General features: G+C 40.7%; 1 protein-coding gene across 3 annotated transcripts in view; it reads right to left on the bottom strand.

Moving 5' to 3' along the window:
- The window catches only part of PDE5A (phosphodiesterase 5A), a 146627-nt gene extending 139714 nt beyond the window's left edge, over window positions 1-6913 (bottom strand). Inside the window, exon 1 of one of the 3 annotated variants that reach the window (XM_032858621.1) lies at window positions 6474-6913. In XM_032858621.1, coding sequence (XP_032714512.1) covers window positions 6474-6595 — 122 coding nt within the window. In that variant the 5' untranslated portion in view covers window positions 6596-6913. Of the gene's footprint in view, window positions 1-4996; window positions 5567-5892; window positions 6022-6473 lie in introns of those variants that run through there. The other 2 variants (XM_032858646.1, XM_032858629.1) reach the window with 2 other exon arrangements.
- Window positions 6914-19996: the final 13083 nt, after the last annotated feature.

Here is a 19996-nt window from a genome sequence, read left to right as displayed (position 1 = left end):
AAAGTTGCCCTGAAAATAGCTTCCAGCATATAATGAAAGCATACAGAATAAAGCCAACACAACATAGGGCCCAAAAATGGAGTATGAATGGATGGATGGATGGAAAGGAAGGAAGGAAGAAAGAATGGATGGGTGGATGGACTGAAGGAAGGCCAGATAAAAAGATATAAAGACAAGCAGAATCTTGACAATATTTGATCAGCTGAATTTTACAATCAAAACAATCTCCACGTACTTAATTATGTAAGTCAATTTTGTATGAATTGAAGTAGTTACGACCAAACACTTTCTAACTAATATACTAGAGATGAATAAGAATGTCTTTTTTTAACAAAGGAACATTATTTAAGTGTAAGAAACAATGGATTACATGATCCCTCTAATTCAAAAACCCTGTGTGTGTGTGTGTGTGTGTGTGCTTTAATTATTTCATCAGCTTAAAAGATTAGGACCTTTTCTTACAACTTTGGCATATGTATTCAACAAAGAGTAGAAATAATGATTGCTATTTTTTATAGTTATCACTAGGGATATGATACTAGAGGGGGGATCTTTCTTCTCCCAAGTTTAGATTTAATAAAATTATTCAGAGAAGATAATTTGCAAAAGGTTGATTTTAAAATTGACAATCAAGGGAAAAGTCTTGAAGAATACAGAAGCTAAAGCAATGGCAGAAAACATTTGAAAAAGTATGTTGAGTACAAATTACAAACCAGAGAAATAATAAATAGATATCCTTAAGAGCTTTTTAGAAGTTTTTTAGAATACTTATCAAAATGAAAGATTTTATTTATCTGAGAGAAAGAGAGCATGCCCGTGTGCTCCTGCACAAGCAGGGGGAGGGGCAGAGGGAGAAGCAGACTCCCCACAGAGCAGGAAGCCAGAGATAGGGCTCAAACCCAGGACCCGGAGATCATTTCCTGAGCCAAAGGCAGACGCTTAACTGACTGAGCCACCCAGGTATCCCTAGCAAAATGATTCTTAAGAACTTAACACTCAGTTTGCTTTACCTGCCTTAAACATTTGGTTAGCAATAAGTGTAAATTCCTACCAGTTAAAGAAAATGAATAAAGCATTTATATCACCATATATATATATATATATATATATATATATAAAATTCAAATTAAATGGGAATGCCAAGTCAATAAATAAGATTACAGGGCTAAATAACAAATGAATGACTCATGTTGGAAATACTTTCTTCAATTTTTATTCCTAGGTATGTAGCTCACAGGGACTTTTTACTGAACACCTGATATAACAGATATCTCCAAGACCACATCAATCAGCTGTAAACACTGGTCAAACTGAATCTACATCTGTCCAGCTAAACTAATTTCACAGGAAGTCCTGCAAAGTCAGTAGCTAGCCTGCATCCTAAATTCAGAAATTCAAGAAATTATCCTAAATTCATTTTTCAACCCTCCACGATCAACCAACCCAGTGATTTATTCAATTGCCCTGCAGTCCTTACCAAAGGCTTTCATCGTAGAAAGGGCCTGTGATCCTAAAACCAGCTCAGAGAACAAAGAACAAATATAACTCAACATAACAGTTACAGATTTAATAAATTATTAGGTTGAAAAATTATAAACTAATAAACACCAAACAGTTCTGTGTAGCCTTTTCAATTACAGAAGAAATCTTTCCTGAGCATTATTAAAATGCATTAGGAAGTTCAAGCAAAGTTCTAAGTTAATTTGTGTTTCAAATCTAAAGGAAGGGGTATCTTAGACATTCTTTGTAATCAGATAAGGATGAAGATACAGACTTTACCTATAAAACCTAAAAGCCAATTTCAGATATTTTAAATATCTAAATATTTAGGTGGAATTACTTTAAAAGAAAACTTTATTGCACAACATATTCAAAATGCTAAAAATTGTACACCTTGAGGTGTTGGAAACATGATCTTATGAAAATATTGGTGATTTCTACAGATCTGAAAAAAAAGTTACTGAATTGTACTATATGCCTACTTAAGTTTTTGTTAGCAAAGCAAATAGATTTATTTTAAGATATTCATCTATGACTATTTGTCATTGCAATAATTCTACCACATTGTTAGGACTCATGAGCTTGCACTGCAGACTTTAAAGTGGATCTTATTTTGAAACCTTGAGAACACTATCGTTGGAAGGGCACTGAAAAATATCATTTTAGGGGTTCCTATAACTTCTTCTAGGAGGAAAGAACTTGATACACATGAGTACTTTCAGGGCACTAAAAAACAGCTTAAAGTTGGCCAAAAGAACCCTGCTTATAAGCCATATGAAAAGAAAAGGTCATTACTGCATCAGAATTACCATCATAAAAATATTATAAATAATATTAAAGTCAGACTGAGTCAATAACCACAGGGTTTTATTATCTTCAACACTAGTGACAGCTTAATAAAATATGCTTAGCAAATCATTTGTCTGAAAATTAAAAATTATATTCCTATACAATTACAGAAACAGTATTTCTAAAAAGTGGATGGCAATATTTATTTTATATCCAATCATCTGATTAGTATAAATATCTTGCAAATAAAAATGTTACAGTTTTTAGAGATAAGAAAAAATGATGAAAAAAAAGAAAGAAAAAAGTAAGAAAGAGAAGAGAAAAGAAAAAAAAAATCCCAAATACAGGACCCAGAATGTCAACTAATTCAGCACAGTTCTGCAGTGTCAAATAAAAAGTCTATCATAGAAAGCTACATGGAAGTGTAAAACTTCTGTTTCTGGACTTTGATCCAAGCGGTCATAAAAACTTGTCCTCACTTAGTAACTCCTATTTCCATTATATGCCAAATATTCTCAAGCTCTTGCCTAGTACAAAACAAAGCAATAAAAAGTCAATCACGTTACCCCTACAATACTAAATGATCTAAAACATGCACAATGGCAGAAATGATTAGTTAACTAATGAAAGGTAACATTATTTTAAAATGCTGTCAAAAACAACGACAGCTGTTAAAGTGGCATTAGCACCAAGAAGCCTTCATTTGCAAATGCATGAAGATTAGAGCCCTTAATTAACAAAGAATCTCAGGGGGGTAGAACTGCAAAGTTGTCTAGAATTGAGGGTGGGAGTTTCCATATGTTGTAGTTTACTAGTCTCAAATGAATTTTTATGCCAATAGATTGTTATGAATTGTTCAAGTGACACTCAAATTCACATAAACAGGCTGTGATTACTCAAAAGCATCTATGCCCCAAGCTTGCAGCTTTTAACTAGGTGCTTAACTCTGTATTTGAAGACAGTTATAGGAAACAACGTAATACAGCAGCAGAACTTCTTTCAAGGTCAATGAAAACTCACAGGTATTTAAATGAGAATTAGGAATGCCAGAAACCTTCATTCTGTTCAATGACAACTACTGAGTACAGATCATTCAGTCCAGGGATAGGATAAAAAAGCATGCATGAATGTCCAAAGACAACAATTAAATCGAATAAAGTAGAAATAGTTCCATTAACATACCTGTTTACAAGCACAGATGGCCAATCTAAGTGACTCCAAATTTATTTAAAATTTTAAAACATGTTAAATATTTCTACAGAACTATCTTGTTTCATGGGGTCCTGGATCACATACAGTACTCATTTTACGCTTACAAAGTGTAACAAAGGGAAAAAAGCAAAGTAACAGCTTCCAGTTAAAAAAAAAAAAAAGACCCTAGCTGTAGAGTTAGACCATCTGAAATAAGTTTTTACCACAACCATATCAATCACACTGGGTTTAGAAGTTTGGAATTTTTATAACCAACTACTGTCTAATCTCTCAAACTTAAATCTCCAGTTAATGCCACCAAATATAAGCCCAAACAGGAACCTCTGACTATATTGGTTATATTCTTTAAACTGACAACTTTCAGCACTTTATATCTCCTAATGAGGGCCTGTACTACTCTTAAATATTTTACACTTTCGTTTTCAACTTACACTCAACATAAACTCTTACAAATATATAAAAATGTACATGTACACACATACTTGTCATATTATCAACATCAACTATAATATAAAAACCATAGCCAAAAAAAGTCTTTAGATAGAGTTTCAGATGATCTAAATTTTACAGTGAACAGTGTAACTTTGAGAAATGAGGATTTTAGTCGAATGCTACTTGGCAGAAAAAGGTGAAAAGAAAATTAAATTTAACCCTTTCCATTTAACTTCCAGTAAAATGTTACTTTCAAAGAACCAGCAGGCTTTGAGTGAAGTGTTCTTATCTATGACTACTTAGAAACGATCACCAAACTATCCCAAGTTTCCGTCTCTAAAGGGAGAGGGGGAAAAAAGAGGACACTGATGCTGATTTATAAGACAAATCACTTTTTTCTTTCAACTACTAATAATCTGCCTACAGAACACCTCCAAAGAACACCCCGACACACTGAAAAATATCAGCCCGGCTCTCCTGCCCCCTTCCCATTCAGTAAGGACAGAGAAGTGGAAGTGGACAAGGGTGAAAGGAAACTAGGGACAGATGGTCTCGGGTAGCAGGTGACCTTTGAAAACTGAGGGCCCACAACAATCAATATTTCCAGATCTAGATGGCCTTAGTGCCTCACCCCAAACTCGCAGGAAAGTGTCCTTTGAAAAGAAATCTTTTTTTTTTTTTTTTCAGGGTTTATCCTCTGGTTGCTCCAGATTTGGGATTTTGAAGGAAGACTACCAAAGCGGGGTAAGAGGACTTTGAAAGGAGGGCGGAGTAATTAAACGGAAGAGATAAGACTTGCCCTAAGCTGTCGCCTCAGTCCAAAACCCCCAAAAGTGATGAAATCGACACAAACTCGTTAGGAGAAACAGCCTTAAAACGAGCCCCTTCACAGATCCCAAGTAATTCACCGTAAAAGAATAAAGGAAGACAAAAATATCAAACAGTCCATTCTCAGTGAAGCATCCCCCCCTTGCTGTGCCCCGGGCGCCATCACCCAACACCCAGCTCCGCGCCCCCAAGGGAAAGTGGGAAGTGGGGGTGGGGGCGATGCTGAAGGGACTACCTTGTTTTGTCTCCAAAGGGCAACATAGCAAACATGGGAAGTTCGAAGTGCAGACCATGCGGCCTCCGCAGACTCTGGACTCCAGGAGGCGCCGGGGGGCGACGACGTGCCCAGGTGAGGTGCTGACTCGAAGCCTGCTCCCTTACCGACCCCGCCACCGCGCCACCGCCGGCTGCCGCCCGCTCGCCCCGCGCTGCGCCGCCCCCTGGCGGGGAGCGCCCGGCACAGCGGAGACCGAGCGCCCGCGGGTGGGAGCCCAGCGCCCTGCCCTGGCCGGCCGCTCTACCATCACCGCCTTGAGCGCGCTTTCCGGGCGGCCAAGGCAGCCAGCGTCAGCTGCCCGACGGCCCTTGCCTGGACAAGGCGGCAGCGGCGGCGGGTTCGGGACCGTTCCCCAAAGAGGCACTTCCAGGAGTCGGCCTGAGTCCGCGTGAGGAATCTTGCCCGGGCCAGCGGCTTCTCACCAACTCCTCAGGCTTCGGGGGATCCGCCCGCCTCGCACTCTCTGCTCCAGCTCCTCCTTCCTCGGCTTCAGCCTCAATTCCTCCCCAACTCCACAGCGAGCGTTTCCCACGCGCGCCCCAACTGCCCCCCCCCCCCCGGCAGCCACTTCCCAAGGGACAGGCAGCCCTCCTCCCCGCGGTCCGCAGCGGCCGCCCCGGCGCTTGGCTCCGGACCAAGAAGAGCCGGACTCTGGGGTCGGCTGGGGCCGCGCGGGACCCGTCGGTCCCCCGCTGTCCGCTCCAGCCGCGCCTCCCCAGCGACCTTTGTGTGCGCGCCGCGAACCCCTCCGCGGAGCCCTTTCAGCGGCGCCGCCTTGGGAGCAAGAAAAGAGTGAAAGGAAGGGCCCGGGCCAAGCAAGGGATTGGAGGGGGGCAAAAGGCGACAGCACTTACTCTGGGAAGATTCCGGCATGTTGCTGCCTTGGGCTCCTCGTGGTCTCGCCCCTACCCCGGCTTCCCCGCCCCGCCAAGGGCCAGAGCGAGGGGGGACAGGGGAGGAGCGGAGCCGCTGGGACCGAGTTGGAAATGGTGCTTCCGGAGCTGCAGGGAAGGGGCTCAAAAACTGTTTTGGTTTGGCTAAGGATATTTAGGGGTACCAGGAGGCTAGAGAAGGGCTGCGGGAAGGCCCGTGAGCGCGGACGTATGTAAATAATCATGCTCTCAGGGAATACCAGGGCAGCCGGGGTATGTGACTGGGGCTGGGGGTGGGGGGGGGGCGTCCGCATGTACATTTCTGTATTTGAACTTTGTGAGCAAGTTAGATCGAATCCCACACTTGGGCTTTTCGACTGTACTAGCCATGAAGTCAAGGTCTTTACACCCTAACAGCTCCAAAGACCTACTTCAAAAGCAAAGGGCCTGGGAACAGAGGTTGTTTAATGGTAAAGGAAGAGGAATATTCAGTAAGGGAGAGAGATGCGCCCCCAGGTCACTCTCAGAGCCCCGGGTGGGTCTTCCAGGGGTCCTCTTCTTACCTGGTGGCTTTCCTAACAAAGTAAGAGAAGGTAAAGTCCCAGTGGTCATCCAGCCACGCTTCCACGCAATCCTGGTCCCGCTGCAGCTGCGACCCCCCGGAGCCAGGGCTGGCCCGCTCCATGATCCGCGCCCAGCGTCTCTGCAGCTGGTTTGTGCTGTTTTCCACCCCAGCTGGGGTCCCTCCCTCGGAGTAGCAGGACTCTGCCTCGAGACCCTCCCCCTCCTCCTTGCTCCAGTCCGGCTGGCTTTCAGCGAAGCCGCTCCCGCACTTCGCCAGCCTCTCGCCGCGCCCCGCCTCTCCTGGTCCTCACCGCTCCCAGGTGTGGCGGGTGGGGGCAGGCGCAGCAGCCGCGCGTCCTCCCTGGGGTCCAACGGAAACTGGTCTTGCAGTCTGTCGGGTCCCCAGATTCTAAGGCGGCGGCGGAGGCAACTGGCTAGCTCTCCGGAAGCTAAGTGGCCATGGCTGGAAGGAGGCCACGCCGCCGCTGGGGTGCGCTGTGTGCTGAGCGGGTTCCAGTGGAGCGCGCAGAGGTGACTCTGGGTGTGTTGCAGAGTGCCCCACAGTAAGAAACGGAGAGTCGCGATGTGTGCGCCCATCCCAAGTGCTGAAAGCTGGAGTTAGGGGAACTTTTCGCCAAAAGTAAGAGGTGCTGGTATTCTGGCAACTTTTCCTCAGGCCTGAGTGAACAATGACCATCGCGCCTCGCTTTCCTCCAACCCAGGGCTTGGTTCTGAACGGTGCAGGGATAGACCTTCTCCGAGCCTAGCCAGCGCCGGGCACGGTGGGGGGCGGTGGGCGGGGGGTGGTGGGGAAGTGTGTGCCGCAGATTTGCAGGCCCTGGTGGGTAACTTCCAACAAAGACATTCCCGTACTTAATATGTTAGTAATAACGACAGTAATAATTATAAACTACGTGTCTTTGCATCAAACATACCCTTTTCATGACTGGAACAAGACTTTCCGGGAAAAGAAAAAGGAAAACTCAAATAATAGTGATGGCTTGTGTATGAAGTTAGAAAACGGGCACCTCTGTACAATTAGGTTAACTTGAGAGCACAGGTGCTACCCGGGTACAGTGCGGAGCGGGCTGGTTAGCCGAAGTTTAATTATATTTATATTTAAACGGAATTAATACACACACCCCACAAAAAAAGTATCCGTTTCAAAGGGCTCAGCCTTTCTACTCTGTTTTGTCCTATCCCAATCATGTTTTACAAAAAGGAATTGGTGTCTTCCTTTTGCTTTGTTCTCATCTCCATCTCCTTGTCCCTCAATTTGCAGTTTTAATATGATAATTTGCAATGACCTAATTTGGGGACAAAATTAGATCTGGAGTTGTATGTTTCACAACGTATGAATGACACCATTAGTGGTGATATACCCATAGTGATTTAGCTGACATACTTTTAACAAAGTCCTTTCAAAATATTCTTGGCAAGAATGTAAGACATTACTCATAGAATGAGTATTACTACACAGAAATACATAATTAAATTGATAGTATAAGAACTTTACAAAATGTCTTCCAGTCTCCCAATGCAATTGTTTATTCTTCCTGCATTAAATAACTGTCCTTCTATAATTGAAGTTTTTCTGAAACTTTACTGATGTATGCAAGTAAACAGAAACCAACAAAAAGTAAGCAAAGCAGTAGAATGTGAAATAACGTGTGATAAATTATATCAGATTTTAATGTGCAAGTTGTCTCTAATTTAATACTGTGATCCTGATGTGTGACTACAGTGCTCGTGAACTAGAGACTTTGTCCTCAGTGCTCAGTTTTTCCCTGTGGAAATCCATGTATTTCTCCTAACAGAGGGTCAATTACAATTTAAAACTATACTTTCCTACAAAAATGGAGTGAATTTTTGGCTTGAATCGTTTGCTTCAGTTGGCTGCTGTTAAATAAACAAGCACTCCCTGTCCATTTTTCTATTAGACTGAAAGGGTTAAATTATCAGAAACCAGAAAGTTTTTTGAAAAGTTAGTGCAAGAAAAACAATCCGAGGATTCTGCCATTAATGAGTCTGAATTCTGTGTGGTGTACATGGTAGTTTGGGGGTTCCTGTGAAGGCCTGTTATTTGAAGTGAGCATATCACAGGAGATTGGGGGATGAGTTATTTCAAACTGTTCTAGTCTCCAGAAATCTCAGATAAAATTTGTAACAAACCTCTGTAACTTTAAAGTTCTTAAAGGTGACTTCACCCTGACCTCTTGTTTCCCAGCTCTGTTTTATTTTTTATCCCTATTTGCTAGATTGCTTAATGTTTTAACTTACTGGTATAGATTGCACTAAGCACCTCCAATCTTGTTTTAGAATGAGTTGAAGATTGAGTAAATAATAAACATTACCAGAAAATAACTTTTAAAAAGCTGTTAATGGTGTTTACACAAACAAATGTGCAATAGAGGCCTAACAGAAAGGTCTCCAATTCCCATTGTACTAGAATAATACCCAAACTCTCTAAAGTAGCTTACAAAGTTCTGCATGATTTGACTTTTACCTACCTCTACTGTTGAGGTTCTGCTCATACAACTAGAAAAAAATAAATCTGTGATGATCAAATTCCTTTCCCCAAAAAGGAATGTGAATTATTAAAGTCACGAAACTTCCCTGCCTCGTTTTTTTTAATTCAAATACCATATATATTTTTATTCAAATACCAATATATTCTGTCCCCTTTGCAACCTTACAGTATATTCAAGGCTTCAGAAAATTAATATATTTGCATTTATAATGAGTTCCAATTTTCACACTATTGAAGGGAGAAGACTAGAAGATACATTGTGGTGTTGAATGGAATTGGAGGTTAAAAATTAAGTGTGTGTGTGTGTTTGTGTGTGTGTGTGTGTATGTATGTGTTATATCATGTGGAGAAATCCCACATGATGAGGAAATTCAGGCAGTTTATAAGAGCTGTGGGATCCTCCAGCTGACAGCCTACAAAGGAGTTCCAGTCAGTAAGAAAATGAATCCCTCAGTCTTACAAATATAAGGAACTAAATTCTGCAAACAACCTGTGTGAGCACAGAAGTGGATATTTCCCCATTTGGCCCCCAGATGTGACCACAATTCCAGCCAATATATAGATTTGCAGCCTTATAAGATGCTAAGACATTTTCATAATTGACATCCTAATAATAATGAGTCCTATAATCCATGAACATAGTATATTTATCCACTTATTCCAGTCTTTTAAGATTTTTCCCAGTATTTTTAGTATATTTGTCTTACACATATTTTGTTGAATATATTTCTGTATCTATTTCAGCTCTGTCACTGAGAAGTACTAGAAGCAATGACATTTCGGTAGCAGTGAGCACACTTATTACCCAGATTTTGGTTTCTAAATACCATTCCTCACTTTAAAAGAAATCAGAACTCTTTGGAGAAAAAAATCCAGATCTAGGACACAAAAAGCATAAGATAAGCCTGGAAAATCTTGTTTAGCTAGAAAATTAGAAAGGTTTAAGATGATGGCAATAAATCAGAAGGGCAGATGATGTATCTTCAGAGAGTTTTCAAAGGATAAATCTAGAGCAATTGGAATATCAAAATATACAGTAATAGTAACAAATTTTAACAACTGACTAAAACAAGAAACTGTAATTTCACTCTGATATAAATAAATCACTAGATAAGTAAGTAAATAGGAAAGAAGAGAATGTCCCTTACAGTAGAATGCTAACTAATAAATACAAAAGGAGTTACGTAGTAAGAGAATCATTGATGTTTGCTAAAACTAATCAGGGAGAGTTTGATGATGAATGGGTTTTTACTAGTCTTAAAGTATCTCCTTGTAAGTTTTTTATTAGTTATCATGGGGAAATAGTATCTTTACAATGGAGAGAACTTATGGATACCTTTCTAAGCAAGTGGTCTCTAATATTACTTATACTGGGACAAACCAAGCATACACACCTTTTAATAGGATATTCTGAGAAGGACACAATATCACTTTTATGTTATTCCTGAATCTAAATCTAAACATGAGGATCGGATTGAGGGATTTCCAAACAAACACACCTAGTTTGAGATTGAGGACCTAGTTATTTACTACTTTGTAACAATATTACCACAATATTAGTGGCTTGAAGCAATGCACATTTGTTATCTTCCAGTTTTTGTGAATAAGGAGTCTAGGCTCCGCTAAACTGTGTTTTCTGGGGCGCCTGGGTGGCTTAGTGGGTTAAGCCTCTGCCTTTGGCTCAAGCCATGATCTCAGGATCCTGGGGTCAATCCTAGCATCTGGCTCTCTGCTCAGCAGGGAGCCCACTTCCCTCTCTCTCTCTGCCTGCCTCTCTGCATACATGTGATCTCTCTCTCTCTCTGTCAAATAAACAAAGTCTTTTAAAAATAATAAACTGTGTTTGTGCTCAGGGGAGGTCTCACAAGGCAATCGGGGTGGTCAGCCAGAACTGCAATCTCATCTAAGGGTCGGTGGGAGAAAGTTCTGCTTCCAAGTGCACTCAGTCTGTTGGCAGAATCCAGTTCTTTGTGGTTGTTGAACTGAGGGATTCTTTTTCTTGCTGAGTTCTGGCTGGAGACCTAAAGGGCTGTTGGCTGGGAGCCACCCTGTACCTCAAGAAGCACCTTTGTTTCCCTGCCTTCATTATCCTAACATGACTGCCTGCTTCCTCAGAACCAGCAAGAGAGACCCCAGTGAGATGGGACTATAATCTTATGTACATAACCACACATTCACATATGACATACATCCCATCACCTTTGCCATATTCTGTTTGTTGGGAGCAAGTCAAGGTTCTGCCTTCACATGAGGGGAGGGGAATCACAACAGGGTATGAACACCAGAAGGATCCATGGAGGCCACCTCAGGAATCCTTCTAGGATAACACTGTGTCATAAAGCATAGTGAGTAGATGTAGCACAAAAATAAATATTTGTGGGGGCAATTTGAAAAAAAAAAAAGTTTTCTTAGATTACTTTGGCAGTATCTTTGTATAGTGTATGTAAATACATTAGTAATTGATCTTTAAGGAAGGGTTATGTCTTTTTATGGTCTTGGAAGTCTTATCACACTTAACAAAATCACATTTACTCTCAGCAGCCCTGGGCTCTTGTGAAAGTTTTCTGAGGACAGTGTTGGAATACACGCTTCAAACTGTTGCACAGCTGGTATCAGCCCAGTATCTTAAATGCGTGAATTTAAATTAGATCATAATTTTTCATTTCAAAGACCGAGCCAGCTTATGAATAATGAAACTGTGTAATGGTGCAATTATTCCGATCAGTACATAGCATTTTCTTTCCCAAATCAAACATAGGGTTTTCTACTTAAGTCTCTTGTGGCAGCCCAGAATTCAGTTTGACATACAAAGGCTGATCCATGTGAAAAGACATTACATAGAAGATGGTGAGCAGCTGTTTTTTGTATTAGCGAAGGTCACACATAGAGGAAATGGACTTCCATGAAAACAGGAGGGATTTTGGACAGATACTAGACACACTTTCCTGACAGAAGGATGCGACACAGATGGATTTATGATGAAAAACAACTGTGGAATTTTTCCCTAGAGACTTTTACAAGTGGGGTGGACAACCATCTGTTGATAATGCTTTGAAGTCCTGTATCAGAGACAGATTGATCTCAAGGGCTCTTCAGGTTCCTCACTGCCCTTTCACCTGCATATGGAGAGTATGTTAAACAGAGCGATTATGTGGTTTTCATTGATAAATAATATTAACCGCTCATAGAAACATAACATATATCATAAATACTCAGACCCGGAACATATCTATCCTCTTCTCATCCACTTTCCTATTTTTTTTTTGAGTAAATTTTTTTTTAATTTTATTTTTTATAAACATATAATATATTTTTATCCCCAGGGGTACAGGTCTGTGAATCGCCAGGTTTACACACTTCACAGCACTCACCATAGCACATACCCTCCCCAATGTCCATATCCCTACCCCCCCAACCCCCCTCCGCCCATCAACCCTCAGTTTGTTTTGTGAGATTAAGAGTCACTTATGGTTTGTCTCCCTCCCAATCATCCACTTTCCTATTAAAAGAGAGATTCCATTCTCTGGAGAAAATATCCTGCACTAGTCAGAATGACTAAAAATAAAATAATTAGTTTAGAAAGAAATAGCAAGGACTGAAACACTTTTAAGCCAACTGTATCCAGGTGTGACACACTTAACTAAAAACCAGTTTAAAAGTAGGTCTTTTAAAATAGACTCTTTAAATGTTGGAGGAACAAAAATGTGTACTTTTAAAAGAAAATCTGGAGAAACAGAGATTTATTGATCTTGAATTTCTAGTCTAGAGAATCACTTGTCTTTTTTAAAAAATATAAATTACAGGTAAAAAATTTTCAGTTGATGTGGACAGTCTCATTTTAGAAATCTCATGTCTTTTTGTAGACACCATGGTGGAGCCTGCCTCTTCCCAAGTTTCTAAGGAAAAGTGTGGTTTAATTATTGAGCAAGAGAAAAAGAAGGAACCTCATGAACGGTGATAATTTTCATCTTTTGGGTAAACTTCTTTGAACTGATTTTCTTTTTTAAAAAACCTATGTTTTATAATTTAATGAAAATCAATTTAGCAAAACTCAAGCAGCCTTCAAAATTAGCAAAAATTTTCACTCAAATTTGATCCATGCCTTGAAAAAGTTGTATTTTTTAAATAAACAAAGGCTGTATAGAAATCTAGATTAAAATAGAAGTTCATTCTTCACAGATACAGTCACAGTGATTCCATTTTCCCATTTTTTTCTTATAGGGAAATTAACAATGTATTGAAAGGGAATAACTTGCAGCCATTCAAATCTAGAAGCTCCATGGTAAAATTTTCTAGCGATGCTCACAGAAAATGTTGTCTTTACATAATTGCAGTCCCAAGAGACTTAATCAATAAATCAATAGAAAGAAGGAACTACATCCATAGAACAGACCCCAATGCCTTCAAGTTCATTTGTTTTCATTCTTCTCTGCCGATGAAATCACTGAGTGCATCAATTAGAAGCTTCTCATAAGCTATTCCAGCATGAGAGTCCTGCATAATCTCTTATTTTAGGGCTAGGAATCTGAAAAATGTTTCAATAATGTTTTAAAACTCTAGAATTTATCAATGCCAGTGATTTTCTCTTTGCAGTAGCTACCTTGGAAGGCTATATATTTTTATAAACTGTGTTGCCATTGCTGAAAACATTTTGGTAAATTCCTCTTCAGAATGTTTTCAGAGACTGAATTAGTTTTCTTGTGTCTCTTCACTAGTGACAATATTTTGGTTTGTTTATTTTATGATGAGAGGGAATTTGTTTCTTTGTATATTTTAAACAGCCAAAAGTCACTCCTCCTATGGTCTGATGGGAAATACATTTTTTCTTTTTATAAAATAAGAAATGATTATAAAGTAATGGGACTGATTTTTGTTCTCTAGATTGGAAGTTTGTATCATCTGCGATATATTTGCAGCTGCGAAACCATAGGGAATTTATGTAACAACTTTAGTTGTTACATGCCTCAGTTTCTTTATCTACAACACAAGTAAGAGCAGCCCACATAGAGTTGTTGTGACTATTAAGTGATATAATAAATATACAACACTAATAATTAGAGTGCCCAGTGCATATAGCTCAATGATTCTTTTTTTTTTTTTTTTTAAGATTCATTTATTTGTTTTAGAGAGAGAGAAAGAGAGAGCCAGGGGGAGGGGCAGACGGAGATGGAGAAAGAGAATCTCAAGCAGACTCCTCACTGAGTGGGGAGCCTTATGCTGGGCTTGATCCCATGGCCCTTAGGTGATGACTCGAGCTGAAATCAAGAATCAGACACTTAACTGACTGAGCCACCCAGGCACACTAAGCTCTTCTTACTAATTCCTACACCAGGCACTCTTAACTCTTACTAATAATTCTTATTGAGAGAATAACTATATAATGGGGATTCTAGCATCATTTTCCCATCAAACTCCTTCCTCCAAATCAAGCATGTTATTCGAAACTTACGGCAAATCTATCCTCTGAAATCAGTTTCCCCTCTTTGGTGTTACTAATTCATTTTGTAATTCTCTCTTTTCAGCCAGTCATGGAGTCTGATATGAATGCTTTACTAGTCTTTGCTGAAGACGATATTAACTATTTGATTTCCAAGATAAACAAGAAAGTAAAGAGGATGTAGGATATAATTTTTAAGGCCTTCCCTGAGACTCTACCATTTCCGGCCCTCTACCCACATTTTTTTTTTTTTTAAAGCAAACTTCATGATGGACGAGGGCAGGCACAGGTCTAATGTTGCTAGACTATTGAGGTATAAATGTACTGAACCCCAAGCCTCAACATACTAGCACATATGGACTGGCGTGTTGCCGGTTTCCCTAAGGTAAGACTCACTTTCAATGAGGGGATTCCAACCAGAGGTGAGACCATTTTTCCTGTAGGCTTTGAAAAAGTGATATAACAGGAATGGAGGGTGTATTCTGGAAATGAAATTCTAGTCCAAGTGAAAACTCCGTGTGAACACTGATTAAAACTGCAATTGTAAATGGTACCATGGTGGGAGGTACAAATGAAGGTAATGGAGGGCTTACACCATTCTCTGTGTCCTCAGGGTCATTCCTATGTTCTCAAGAACATACTCCTACATAACTCTGGCACAGTGCTCGAAAGCCCTAAAGTAAGCAGTGAGCATTAGGAAAGTCATTGGACATACTGAATATCTTCTCTTTGTCCCCCCAGGTCCTACTGTGTTCCCGGGAAGCTGATCTATAAACATTACATCAGCAAGGTCTTTTGCCCTCTGGCTAGTGGTTGCCTTGTTTAACAGGGAACATCAGTAAGAAATGATGAGGTAGGAAGAGAATGAGCTCAGAATTTTTATTAGCCCAATATGATGGACTAAACATGGTGGCAAATTTTTTGCTACTTCTCCCCTGAAAGGTAAAATCTGATTCTCCTCTCCCCTTTCATTGGGACTGGCCTAATGATTGGCTTAAACAACTGAGTGCAGGACAGTGACATTTTGGGACTTCTGAGGCTAGTCATTATAAGAAATCTTGCAGCTCCCATCTGCTCAGGTCTCTTGGAGCATTCATTCTTGGAGATCTGATATATATCGTAAGAAATATGACAACCCAGGGGCACCTGGGTGGTTCAGTCAGTTAAGCATCTGCCATCTGCTCAGGTCATGATCCCGGGGCCCTGGAATTGAGCCCCACATTAGGCTCCTTCATCAGTAAGGGAGTCTGATTCTTTCCCATCCCGTGCTCACACTCTCTGTCTCAGTCACTCTCTCTTTCAAATAAATAAATAAAATCTTGAAAAAAAAAAATCTGACGAGATTGCCCTGCTGGAGTGGGCTGTAGGGAGAGACGACCCCATGGAGAGAGAGAACAATGCCAGCCATTGCCCAGCTGTTCCAACTTTTCCAGGCAGGTATGTGAGTGAAGACACCAACTTGGAGGACATTGCAACCCCAACAGATCCAGTGTGTGAAGAATCGGGAAACCCAGCCAATAGCAGAACTAAGACCCCAAGCATCTGACCCCTACTAATCTGTTGCAGACATTTCCAGCTTTTCAAGCCACCCCGGCTGAGGCTGAGGCTCCAGGCATTGTATCTCTGCTATGACCTGCCAGGATTTCTGCCCCACAAAATGGTGAGCATAATACATAATGTTTTACACTCCTTAGTTTGGGGGTGTGTGTTGTTATGGAGCAGTAAATAAGCAGACACCTGGTAACCTCCCAGCTGTGTCATCACTGGTTGGCCATGTTTCTCTGACAGAGTGTCTTGAAGGCAGCCCTCTCCATATAGCTATTCATGCTTTCTAGCCTATCAGAGATAATGGCTCCCTGCTATCCCTAGCTCTACTAGCTTTTGTTTGTGACTTTCTTAAATCTTGCTCACCTTTTAAAACTAGCCCCTTAATTAAACTATCCTGAATTACCCCAGTTTAAGGACATTGTCTGTTTCCTGTTGGAATCTCAGCTCATGTGTCAGACCTGTTACACATGTCTCAGGAGCAGGGGAGAAAGCTACAGACTATGGAAAGAGGCTCAGGATTATTCTTCAGATAGCCACAGAAAAATCTGCCTAGCGAAACAGTACATTTATATACTTCTATGAAGTAATTAGCATGCTACTCTTTTTTTTTTTTTTTTAGATTTTTTAAAAATTTATTTATTTGACAGACAGAGATCACAAGTAGGCAGAGAGGCAGGCAGAGCGAGAGAGAGAGAGGGAAGCAGGCTCTCTGCTGAGCAGAGAGCCCGATGCGGGGCTCGATCCCAGGACCCTGAGATCATGACCTGAGCCGAAGGCAGAGGCTTTAACCCACTGAGCCACCCAAGTGCCCCGTAGCATGCTACTCTTAATGAAATACTTTAGAAAAGACTAAGTTTTGAAGGTCATCCTTAAGGTTTTCTGGATTCAGTAAGTCTTACCCTTTTGCTTTGTTTGTGAGGGAAGCCATTATTCTCTAACACACTGCATTATTTTCTTTAACAAGCATTTATATATTACACTTTCTATATTCCAGGCACTCTTCTTCTTCTTTTTTTTTTTTTTTAAGGTTTTATTTATTTGAGAGAGAGAGGGCGCGTGCAGGAGCAGGGGGGAGGGGAAACAGACTCCCCGCTGAGCAGGGAGCCCTTCTTGGGGCTCCATCCCAGCTCCCTGAGATCATGGCCCGAACCAAAGGCAGACACTTAACCAAAGAGCCACCCACATGCCCCTCCAGACACTCTTGTAAGACCTTTACAAATAATGACTCATTTAATCACCCTAATACTACTATCAGCTCTGTGTTATTATCACCATTTTACAGAGGAAGAAACCAGGGGGTGTTGAAGTTACATAATGGGCCCAAGGACTCACAGCTAGTAAGTGGCTGAACTAGCACTAGAAACCACAATGTTCAGCTGTAGTGTGTGTGCTCTTTACCCCTGTTTCACACTGTTAAGTCTTGCCAGGAAAGACTTAGAAAACAGGAGAAATGAGTCGCCCCAGGAGCGACTCATTTCTGTGTGACTGCGCTCAGTGATTGCTGGGGCCTCCTCTTCTCACAGACATCAGAGATGATGGAGAGTGAGAAAGAGAAACAGACCAGGAGCTCCTGAAAGCACAAACACTAGAGAGGACAAGTGGAGTAGTTATGAGTTGCTGTGTAACAAATTGTCTCAAAATGTGGTGGGTTAGAGCAACAATAGATTGTTGTGTCTTACGGTTTCTGTGGGTCCGGGATTCAGAGAAGGTCCAGCAGCATCTCTAATCTGCCATATCTGGAATCTCAGGTGGAAGACATGGAGGTTGGGGTTGGAATCATCTGAAGACTCCTTCAGTTCCGTGTGGGCATGGCTGAGTCTGCAACCTGGAATACCGTTCCCCCTCCATCTGGTTCCAGGGGTGCTGAGAGGAAATACCCCCCCTCCAAATGACATATGGTTTCATGTGTGGGAAGTACAATTTTGGAAAACCTAGCTTAAATGATTTTTTGTTTCATCCAGGCTTTCTGAAGAAAGCAGAGGTCAAGCTCAAACCTGGTAAAAGAATTATTATAAAAGTGTGAAGAGTGTTTAAAGAAATAAAAAAATAAGGGATGGTGTAGAACCCCAGGACTCAACAGCAGAGAGCCACTGTCTCTCCCAGGACTCAACAGCTGAGAACCACTGTCTCTCCCAGGACCAGAATCCTGAGGGGAGCTATTTGTAAAGTTGTCTGACAAGAGCTGTGGCCTTTAGGAAGGAATGCAGATAACCATGGATGAGTTGGTAGAGTAGAAAGAGGGTGAATAAATACTCCTGTCTCATTGTCCTCCTGCCCTCTGATCTTCTACTTATCTAAACCAAGTGGATGCCATATGGCTAGACCAGTTCATAAAGGCCAGCTCCAGGACCACAGAGTAGAGTGATGGTAAGAAAGGTAGAGAATGGGCCTGGACAGAAGATACCCAACACATTAAAATATGACTGCTGGTAGGTGGTGGGGAGTGAAGAGTATTTTTGGGGGGGGGGGTCACCAGACTTCAGGTGAATGCTACTGTAATTTGTAATGTCACCCTTATCAGACTTTATATTATGGCATACCATATGAAATTGCCATTTTTAAGGTTAAAACATTAGAAAAATTGTCAATTTCATATGGTTCAACCTAATATTCTGGGTACTTTCCAGTCAAGTTACAAATGAATAAATACTCACATTAGATAATGGAAAATTTTGCTTCCCATTGTTTTATGGTTGACTATTTTCTGAGTCAGGACTGTCTAAAATATTTAAGTGGGCTAGGTACTCTGATTAGACTTCATCAAGCATTTTTCTTTTGGTTGTTCAGGGGTGAGCCAAGATAAAAATACAAAGTCAGCAAAGCTTTTGAGGTAGGCATGTTACTTACTATAGCTCATGGCAGTCTCAGTCTTAAGTAGTTTAACCTACCTACCAGTTTGCCCTTCAAAAGGTGGACAGTCTTGAATCCAAGCAGAGAATTATAAAGGATGTCCTGATACCTGAGTTTCAGGGAGGCCCAGCAGCAAATAGAAGAAACTTGGGATAGATCATGGGAATGGCAAGTTTTGAGTTTCATGTTCAAAGCATGCTGTTGACCATACTGCCCCCTAATCACACCTTATTTAGTAACTTACTGGATAAAGAAACTCTGGGGAGAAGTAAGTGAAGTTTAAAGGGATATACTGAGCTCTCCACTAATAAGTTTTGTTTTTACTGATTGGATTAATTGGAACGAAATAAGAGATATGCATCAATTTTTATTCTCTAAGTTTGTGGAGCAGATCACACTGGATATACATCTTTGTGTTCTGTTGGAAAAATAAAGAGGAAAAAAATTTCTAGGTTCCTTCTTATGTATTTTTTGGAATCTGAAACTAAACACCAATTTCTATATTCCTTTTTTTCCCCTCAGTTTCTGTATTCTTTATTGTTGCTCTTCATTAAAAACAAATCAAACAAATAATCTTGTAATTCCATAAAATTAAAGGAAATGCATTTATATGCCTCACCTTCCTATAACATCAGCTTCTTTAATTGGGAGATTCCATCAATGGGCATTTTCCAGAAGTTGCTTAACCTTTATGGATGGCCTACTTTATAGCACACATTATGATTTTACATAGCTTATCTTATTTAAATTTCCCCACAATTCAGTGACATAGATTTTATTTCTATTTTATAAACGAGGAAATACGTTCATAGGGTTCAGGAGTTTCTTCCAGGTTATAATAATAGTTGGATCTCTAACCATATTATTGCTTTCATAAGTGTTAATTAAGATCTTATGTAAACCAAGTAGCAAGTGAAGGATGAATGTTAGTAGGACGCTTGAATGCATTTAGTGTAGTGACAAAAGCAAGACATAAACATAAGCTGTAATATAACAACAGTTTACATATCTCTTATTTTGTATCAGTTAATCACGCTAAACAAATCTTATCAGAAGCTAGCCCAGTATATCCCGCATAAACTTTACCTCCTTCACCAATTCCCTAAACTATACATATGCCAATAGCTAATGATGGATGGTAAGGAGCCCCTAGCACA

This window comes from Lontra canadensis, unplaced genomic scaffold (genome assembly GCF_010015895.1).
Source record: "Lontra canadensis isolate GAN:19392208 unplaced genomic scaffold, GSC_riverotter_1.0 scaffold1, whole genome shotgun sequence".
NCBI classification, from domain to species: domain Eukaryota; kingdom Metazoa; phylum Chordata; class Mammalia; order Carnivora; family Mustelidae; genus Lontra; species Lontra canadensis.
Note: the sequence above shows the minus strand (reverse complement) of the source record. Positions and strands in the feature narration are given on the sequence as shown.